The following is a 9920-nucleotide window of genomic DNA, read 5'->3' as shown; positions in this document are numbered from 1 at the left end:
TCTCATACGTCGAGAAGGAAAAGTTTTAATTAAAAACCAAAACTTTGACGGAACCCACCACAGAAGAAAACAAACTTGCGAAGAGAGGTTCACTTTTTTGCTTCCCTCTTTTTTCGGTGCGGTAAAAATTCTCAAAAGATGAGCAGTAGAGGGAGGAGGAGAAGAATGAGGGAAGGGAAAATAAGATGGAGAAGGAGGAGAACAAAGTAGAGCAAAAGGAGAAGAAAAGGTAGGAGGAAAAAGAGAACATGGAGGAGTAAGAAAAGGAAAAGAAGTAGAAAGGTTTCAAGGAGAGGGAAAAAGAGAAGAATTAGAAAAGTGAGGAGAAGGAGGTAAAGGTAAAACAGAAGGTAAAGAAGAAAGAACAGAAACTGAAGAAGGGGAGGAGGAGGAAAATTAGTGGAGGAGGAAAGGAAAAGAAGAAGTAGGAGAATGAATAAAATGTGAAGGAAGAAAAGGAGAAGATGAAAGAATACAGAGAAGAAGGAGGAGGAGGAAGAAGTAGGAAAACCAAGACAAAGTGAAGGAGGAGGAAGAGAGAAGGAAGAGAAGAAAAAGGAGGAACAGGAGAAAGAGGGAAAGAAGGGGAGGAGGAGCAGGAGGTGTTGGTTAGGAAAGTTTTCATATTAAAGATAAGCCTTCGCTAGAGCCTCTCCCGGATACCTATCACATTCTCAGTTACCTTTGAGTTCCTCTGGGCTTGGCTGTGAATACTTGCATGGATACAACAAAATCAAATTTCAAAGAAAATCACACAAACACCTAGGTATTACCTAAACAATGTCACAATAAACTATTGTGTCTCTTCTCGCCCATCTGATGAGAGGCATACTACGGGATGGGCATGCTACGACTCAGGCCACAAGCGTCTAATGTAGCAGTTGTTCCATTGCTACGAAATAAAAACGGCGGTGGAACACTCATCTTTTAAAAATACCGAAAAAAAAGGTAAGGTGATTAAAATGGGAAATAATGTGATCCCAAATATTTTTGGGGAATAATGCGAGCCCAATTTCTTCCCCTTTGGATCAAAGCGGTAATGAAATTTATGAAATCACCCAGCACCCAAGATAGGTTTGGAACCACTGATCAATTCAGGAAAACCTATTCATATAAACTCCTGGAAACTATATGATTATGATTATGCAATGTGCTCATCACAATGTATGTCTCATTTCAGATTACCATTTCACTTCTGGATCATCGTCCATCCATGAAGAATTTCTTCAACTCTACTCGCCTACAGGAATGGACCAGAGCTACTAATGTTAGGCTACGTCTACTCAGGACTAAGAACTTGCTGGGACATCTGATGTCCATGGCGGATCAGGATCCTACCACTACCAGACGGGTAAGTAAAACCAAATACTTAAATCAGCGGTTCCCATTTTTTTTTTTTCCTAAGCGGCCCCCTTTTTTCAATTGTGAAGGCTCCGTGGCCCCTTTGCTATATTTTATGTGACTCCACCTTACCAGAGAGCCATTTCCAGGCCCCCGGTTTGGGAATCGCTGACTTAGATAATAAAAACCTACTTAGAAGAAAGAAACCTACCTAGATGAAAGAAAACAAGAGAGATAAGTCTGGGGTTCAATTCCCACCCGCGGCTTTTTTTTATCCCCAACAGCTTAGAAGGTAGAGCGTCTGCCTTGCAAGCGCTAGATTGCGGGTTCGATTTCCGCCCGAGGTGGATTTTATCCTGAACGGATAACGTTCGTTCTCGGAACGGCTGACTTTTTCCTTTCTTCCTTCTCTCTTCGCTTTCGGGATGATAAGACCTTGGCAGTTACAGTTCCCTTTATGAATTTTGAAGAAAAAAATAATTACTTTTCAAATCCCCCCTCCAGTACTTCTACTCAATCAAGGACATAAGTATAGGGGGTCGGTGTCGATGTAACGGGCATGCTGATGTGTGTGACATCCTGGACCCTGAGGACCCTTACCATAGGATCTGCCGCTGTCAACATAACACTTGTGGACATAACTGTGAGGTGTGTTGTCCTGGGTATGAACAGAAAGCATGGCGCCAGTCTCAGAGTAACAAACCGTTCTCCTGTGAACGTAAGTATAAATGTATAAGTGTCCTTTCCGGAACAGAACGAATCCCTAGGTAGGTAGTTTTTTTTTTTTTTTTAAAGTAGCTCACAAATCCTTTTCTTTTTCACTAATTTTATTAGTCTTTTCTCTTCTCTTCCCTCTTCATCCTTCCTCTCCTTGTTGCTTTCTCTTCTTATTTCTCTCTCTTTAAGCTCTTCCGTTAAGACTTTTGCATCCTGGTTAGGTACTTCTTTTTTTTATTTCTTGTTATCTTTCTTCTTTTCTACTTCTTCTCCTCTTCTCTTTCTTCTTCTTCTTCTTAATTCTTCCTTGTCTTTTTTTCTTTTGGTCTCTTTTCTCAAGTTTTCTTGAGATGTACCTTCTTCTTATTTTCCTTCAACTTTTCCTTCTTCTTCTTCTCCCTTCATTCTCAGAAGCTAGCGCGCCTGCCCTGTAAGCGCCATTCTCGAGATATTTTGTTTACAGACAGACAGACACACACACGGACCAATGGCTGAAACTTTGGATTTAGGCTCTAGGGACCTCAAAAAACGTGTTTTTGCACTAAAAACTGACCATCGAAATTTTGACCCGACTACATTACTTTCCTTCCTATAGGATAAGGAAAGTAAAAATAAGTTGACAACTACAGTATAAAATACTTTCCCAGTAATCACTTTTTCCATCTGTTTACGAGTTTACATTTTCCTTCAACTATCTCTCCCCCTTTTCTATCCCACGCTGACACAGGGCCAGCGACAGGAGCATTCAGAGGGGCCTTACAGGGGGGCTCATGAGGTTCCATTTGACCCAGACCCACATATTAATATTAAAGGGACCTGGAACTTTTTTTTTAAGAAATTTGATAGAGGGACTTGTAACTGGTCTTATATCGTCCCGAAAGTAAAGAGAGAAGGAAGACAGGATAGGAGATAGCCAGCCGTTCCGAGGGCGAATAAAGTTTGCTAAGGATAAAATCTACCCCGGGCGGGAATCGAACACGCGGCTTGCTTACACGACAGACGCGCTACCATCCAAGCTCACTAGGTTTCCAAGCTAACTCTTCTTCTTCTTCTTCTTCTTCTTCTTCTTCTTCTTCTTCTTCTTCTTCTTCTTCTTCTTCTTCTCCTCCTCCTCCTTCTTCTTCTTTTTCTTTTTCTTCTTCTTCCTCCGCCTCCTCCTCCTTCTTCTTCTTCTTCTTCTTCTTTTTCTTTTTCTTCTTCTTCCGCCTCCTCCTCCTTCTTCTCCTCCTCCTCCTCCTTCTTCTTCTTTCCTTTACTTTCTATTACATTTTCTACTCCCTCTTCTTTCTTTTCTTCCCACCTCAATTCTTTATCTGTACCAGTTGAAAAGTTCCAACATTTTTCTTTCTCCGACCCTCCCCCCTCTCCCTTTCTCTCCTTCTATCTTTCTCTTTTTCAAACTTCTTAAAATATTTAAAACCACTTTGAGAGCACAATGTTGACGACTTCTCTCTCTCTCTCTCCCTCTCTCTTCTCTCTCTCTCTCTTCTCTCTCTCTCTCTCTCACTCTTTATTCTTCCTCTACTCTTTCTTATATTACAAACCCACACCCAGACTACCTACTTACCTACTTTCTTAGCACAATAATCAGTTAATTAGGGTACCTCATACTACCTCCTGTTATTTTCACCATGTATCAAGAAGTCTTACAGCATAATTTAATCATGAAACCTAAATTCATAATTAAACAAACATCCTCGAGATAATTAGGATATTCCAAGCTCTACTTTCTTTTAAATTTGCTTATCTTCATTTAGAACATCCATGTTATGTATTAAAGTTATCTTGAGTAGCTACTTATGTTGAGTAGCAACCGGTGGCGGCTATATGAAAGGTAATATCGCCCCAAAATCGAAGAGAGACGGAGGATAGGATAGGAGAAAGCCAGCCGTTCCGAGAACGAACATAATCTGTTCAGGATAAAGCCGTGACAAAGTGCTTAAAAGTGGGTGCGCCACCCTTAAAGATTCTGTAGGCTGGTTATTAGGTTCTACCTCTACCTGTGGTACACTTAGGTTAAGAAACGTTATATGTTGTTCCTACCTGGTGGGATGACTTTTTTTTATCATAGAGGTGAAATATCTTCCTGTCTTTGATAATCTTGTGGTGAATTGTTTTATGTTGGATTTGTAACAACTAAAAAGGACCTCACAACCTCACATTTGGGAATCAGCCTGGATCTGCTGACTGCAAGATGGCTCTCTCTATACTCTCTTTCTTCCTCTCTCTCTCTCTCTCTCTCTCTCTCTCTTCCTTTCTCTGACTCTCTCTCTCTCTGTTTCTCTGTCTCTCTCTCTCCCTCTCTCTCTCTCTCTCTTTCTATCTCTCTCTTTCTATCTCTCTCTCTCTCTCTATCGCTCTGTCTCTGAGATATCATTTTCTCTCCATCTCATTTCTAGGTACTTTACCTCTTACGTTTTAACTTCTCTCCTCTTCTCCCTCCCTCCTTGTCGTCTTTGTGATTTGTCTAATTAGACAGAATTAACTCTTTTTTTATTTCCCTCCCTTTCTCTCTTTTTCTCTCCTTCCCCTCCTCCCTTCCTATCTCTTCGAGTATCCTCCTTCTCTCTCTCCCTCCTTCTCTCTCTCCCTCCTTCTCTCTCTTTCTCTAGCCTCTCAGTATCTTTTTCTCCCTCTCTCTCTCCTTCTCTATCCTTATGCTAACATAATATTTTCCTTGAAATCTTTCAAGATGCTAAAAAAAGTGTTAAGTGAAAAGAAGAGAGGGAGAGAAAGAGAGGGAGGGAGAGAGAGTACTTTCCTTATCCTATAGGAAGGAAAGTAATGTAATCGGGTCAAATTTTCGATGGTCAGTTTTTAGTGTCAAAACACGTTTTGAGGTCCCTAGAGCCTAAATCCAAAGTTTCAGCCATTGGTCCGTGTGTCTGTCTGTAAACAAAATATCTCGAGAACGGTAAGAGCTAGAGACTTGAAATTTGGAATGTAGATGTCAAATGTGACAAGGATGCGACACGGAATTTTTGGTTAAGATCGGTGCAACGGTTGGCGGCATTTTACCGCTTTTTGGCGGTTTTCGGTGTAATTTCACAATATCTCGGGAACAATACAAGCTAGAGACTTGAAATTTGGTATGTAGTTCACAAATGTGACAAGGATGCAACACAAAACGTTTGGTTGAGGTGCTGCGCTTGGCGGTATTTTGACCGCTTTTGGACAGATTTCGACCGTTTTTTGGCGGTTTTCAGCTATATCGACTAAACGGTTAGAGATATTGTAAATGTTACAACATCAGAACACCCAAATAAGCACCATTCAATAGGATAAGGAAAGTCGTGTGATGTTCACACCAGATTTTTATATTACTGTACGAAGTGAAAGCGCAAATACCATAATGTACGTAATCTAATAAAAGTTAGGGTAAAAGAACACTCAAATAAGCATCATTCAATAGGATAAGGAAAGTCGTGTGATGTTCACACCAGATTTTTTCCTTTTACTATAGGTTAGGGAAAGTAAAAACCCTTTGGAATGAGGAGGCGACAACCTTGAAATATCAATTTCCACCTTAGAAGAATGGATACGATTCTTCTTCTTCCTCCTCCTCTTCTTCTTCTTCTTCTTCTTCTTCTTCTTCTTCTTCTCCTCCTCCTCCTACGTCTGGATTCGTTTACGAATGAAGACTGGTATACCGACCTACACATTTTCTGTGATATAACCATTTATATTTCCTCTATCTTGTGTATGAATATGGGTGTTATACATATATATGGTTATGGATATGAGTGTTATATGGAATATGGATATGGTATGTTATATGGATGAATAAGGCGTTATATGGCGGGTTGTTATAAAAATGTCACCAGCAGGGAAAATCTGGCTAACAATAAGCTAATCCAGGGATAAAAGCCACCTTGGTAATGCGATAGCAGGAACCGCCAAGTTTTACACCCATATTTTATGAACAAAATACTGGCTCTCAGCAAGCATCAATTCCAAACATCTGATTGGCCAAATCTTGTTTAAGACTGACCTGAACCTGAGACTGAGAATTTTTGTTCATAAATATGAGTGTTAGTCATTCTTCTTTTTCCTCGCCTTTTCCCGTGTACAGACAGGGTCGGAGTTTTTCGTCAGCCTCTCAGTCAGCCCTAACTAGGGTTATTACTTTGGGCTGACATTTGGTTTTGGCTTCAAATTTTACGAGTGGATGCCCTTCACACTCAACCTTTGCTATTTTATTTCTTTAGCAAGGGAAATTCAGGTTGGTATACTCTCTGTTTGACGTCCGGCGTCTAATCTTTCTATCTCTCTCTCTCTATCGCTCTGTCTCTGAGATATCATTTTCTCTCCATCTCATTTCTAGGTACTTTACCTCTTACGTTCTCTCCTCTTCTTTCTTCACCTTGTTTTCTCCTTCTCTCTCCCTCCTTGTCGTCTTTGTGATTTGTCTAATTAGACAGAATTAACTCTTTTTTTTTATTTCCCTCCATTAGTCTTTTCTCTTCTCTTCCCTCTTCATCCTTCCTCTCCTTGTTGCTTTCTCTTCTTATTTCTCTCTCTTTAAGCTCTTCCGTTACGTCTTTTGTATCCTCTGGTTACTTCTTCTTTTCATTTCTTGTTATCTTTCTTCTTTTCTACTTCTTCTCCTCTTCTCTTTCTTCTTCTTCTTAATTCTTCCTTGTCTTTTTTCTTTTGGTCTCTTTTCTCAAGATGTACTTTCTTATTATTTTCCTTCTTCTTCTCCCTTCATTCTCAGAAGCTAGCGCGCCTGCCGTGTAAGCGCTAGGTCACAGGTTTGACCCCGTCCGCGCCGAACTTTATTCTAAACATATCAGGTTCGTTCTCGGAACGGCTGACTTTCTAGTACCAATGTACACCCAGACTACCTACTTACCTACTTTCTTAGCACAATTATCAGTTAATTAGGGTACCTCATACTACCTCCTCTTATTTTCACCATGTATCAAGAAGTCTTACAGCAGAATTTAATCATGAAACCTAAATTCATAATTAAACAAACATCCGCGAGATATTCCAAGCTCTACTTTCTTCTAAATTTGCTTATCCTCGTTTCGTACAATACATAATATGTACGTACATATCGCACCCAAAAAAGGATAAGGTGCATGATAAATATGTCGAAAAAAATCGATTTTTCTTTTATTAATATTATTAACTCATCCTACAAGGATATGAAGGAGGATAGGAGAAAGCCAGCCGTTCCGAGAACGAACCTTATCTGTTTAGGATAAGGTTCTCGCGGGCGGTAATCGAACCCGTGACCTAGCGCTTACAAGACAGGTAGACCTTCCAAGACAACTAGGCTGGATAGGTTTTACCTCTACCTGTGGTACACTTAGGTTAAGAAACGTTATATGTGGTTCCTATCTGGTGGGATGACTTTTTTTTATCATAGAGGTGGAATATCTTCCTGTCTTTGATAATCTTGTGGTGAATAAATTTATGTTGGATTTGTACCAACTAAAAAGGACCTCACATTTGGGAATCAGCCTGGATCTGCTGACTGCAAGATGGCTCTCTCTATACTCTCTTTCTCTCTCTTTCTTTCTCTCTCTCTCTCTCTCTTTCTCTCACTCTCTCTCTCTGTTCCTCTGCCTCTCTCTCCCTCTCTCTCTCTTTCTTTCTATCTCTCTCTCTCTATCGCTCTGTCTCTGAGATATCATTTTCTCTCCATCTCATTTCTAGGTACTTTACCTCTTACGTTCTAACTTCTCTCCTCTTCTTTCTTCACCTTGTTTTCCTTCTCTCTCCCTCCTTGTCGTCTTTGTGATTTGTCTAATTAGACAGAATTAACTCTTTTTTTTATTTCCCTCCCTCTCTCTCTCTTTTTCTCTCCTTCCCCTTCTCCCTTCCTATCTCTTCGAGTATCTTTTTCTCCCTCCCTTTTTTTTTTTGTGCTTATTTTGTCAAAAATATAAAAGGGTAACGCTGAAAAAAGTTGTCACGATTTCTACCCGTATACAAAAGGGTGACTTCGGAATATTCTTACCCTCATCCATGTTTAGGTACAACTCGCGATTCTCTTCTTCTTCTTATTCTTCTTCTTTTTCTTCTTCATCTTCTTCTTCTTCTCCTCCTCCTTCTTCTTCTTTTTCTTCTTCTTCTACCTCTTACGTTTTATCTTCTCTCCTCTTCTCTCTTCCTCTTTCTCCTTCTCCCTCCCTCCTTGTCGTCTTTGTGATTTGTCTAATTAGACAGAATTAACTCTTTTTTTTTATTTCCCTCCCTCTCTCTCTCTCTCTTTCTCTCCTTCCCCTCCTCCCTTCCTATCTCTTCGAGTATCTTTTTCTCCCTTCCTCCTTCTCTCTCTCTCTCTCTCTAGCCTCTTAGTATCTTTTTCTCTCTCTCTCTCTCTCTCTCTCTCTCTCTCTCTCTCTCCTTCTCTATCCTTATGCTAACATAATATTTTCCTTGAAATCTTTCAAGATGCTGAAAAAAGTGTTAAGTGAAAAGAAGGGAGAGAGAGAGAGGGAGAGATAAAGGGAGGGAGAGAGAAAGAGAGGGAGAGGGAGGGAATTCTCTATCCTTATGCTAACATAATATTTTCCTTGAAATCTTTCAAGATGCTGAAAAAAGTGTTAAGTGAAAAGAAGGGAGAGAGAGAAAGAGAGGGAGGGAGAGAAAGAGAGGGAGAGAGGGAGGAAATTAGGGATGAAAAATTGAAAGTGAAGCGAAGAGACACTAATTTCAAAGTCAGATTTTCTCTTATCTTTCTAGCTCTCTTTCTCTCGTCCCTCTCCCTCTCTCTTATCAGTCTCCCTCCCTATCTCTTTCTCTCTTCTTTTCTTGCTTATTTACGTTAATTAATGAAAAAACAAAAGCGCTCTAGTTTTAATTAGTTTGTTTGTTTTTTTTTATTTTTTTTATATTTTTTTTTTTTTTTGAAATTTAATAATCTTTCTTCCTTTTTTCTTTTTCTCTCACTTCTTTGTTTTTGTTTGTTTTTTTTTTTCTTCTTCTTTTTTTTCTTTTTTATAGTGATAAAAAATAATAATAACAAAAAAAGACGTGAGACACCAATGGAGAGAAAAGGAGAGAGAGAGAGAGAAGGAGACTGGAGAGAGAGAGAGAGAGAGACGAAGTAGAATATTTGGAGTTTTGGAGGCAGAAAGGGGAAAACATTCTGGCTAGTAGGAATTCTCTTTTATGTTTAATGTATTGTTTAATGTTTTCCGTTTTTTTAATGTTTCGAGTGTTCATTTCTTTTAATCAATAAATATACGTAGTACTTGTCAGAGAATTCACAAATCTCCATCTGTTTTCTTTTTTTTTTTTTTACCTTTTTTCCTCGGGACCGAATTCGTACATACCTTTGTTAGTATAATCTTTCTCCGTTTCATCTGTTTCTCTTGATTTATCTTACAATAGGTTTCATTTTGTATTCCAAGGAATATTTCAATGAACTTGAAGATGTATGGATGAGCGGATGGGATGAAACTATTAACTTGTGCATGGTAGGACTCACATCCATTTGTAGAAAACATAACACATAGGTAGGTCCTATGATATTAATATCTAACACACAGGTAGTCGGAACGAACTCAGTATTTGACCCTTACAATTTTAGGAACGAATTCAGTATCGCTTACCTGAGAAAAAAAAGTTTTGGGAACGAACTGGCGTACGTCCCCCAAAGGATAACCCAAATCATGGGACCGAACTCGTACCCAGCCGAATTCTCTATTCTAGTAAGTGGGTAGTAGTATGTCATACCTACCTATTACCTATGTATGTAGGTAGATACAGATACCACACTCAAGAGCTGGTTCAAGTTCCAAAGAAAGGGTTTCCCTTGACGTATGCGTATGCCTAACTAATGACCATACCTGGGTAAGACATTTGATGTGGTAAGAAAGACTCTTTTTTCGGGAAAAGAAGAA

General features: G+C 39.5%; 1 protein-coding gene across 1 annotated transcript; it reads left to right on the top strand.

Moving 5' to 3' along the window:
• Positions 1–1180: 1180 nt before the first annotated feature.
• On the top strand, positions 1181–9533 carry LOC103517371 (laminin subunit alpha-like; the record flags this gene model as incomplete). The annotated part of the gene is made up of 3 exons (XM_008482400.1): positions 1181–1351; positions 1846–2059; positions 9409–9533. Coding segments are annotated over 3 exons (510 nt in total), but the record flags the coding sequence as incomplete, so codon positions are not given.
• Positions 9534–9920: the final 387 nt, after the last annotated feature.

Source organism: Diaphorina citri, unplaced genomic scaffold, assembly GCF_000475195.1.
Source record: "Diaphorina citri unplaced genomic scaffold, Diaci psyllid genome assembly version 1.1 scaffold1824, whole genome shotgun sequence".
In the NCBI taxonomy this organism is placed as follows: domain Eukaryota; kingdom Metazoa; phylum Arthropoda; class Insecta; order Hemiptera; family Psyllidae; genus Diaphorina; species Diaphorina citri.
Note: the sequence above shows the minus strand (reverse complement) of the source record. Positions and strands in the feature narration are given on the sequence as shown.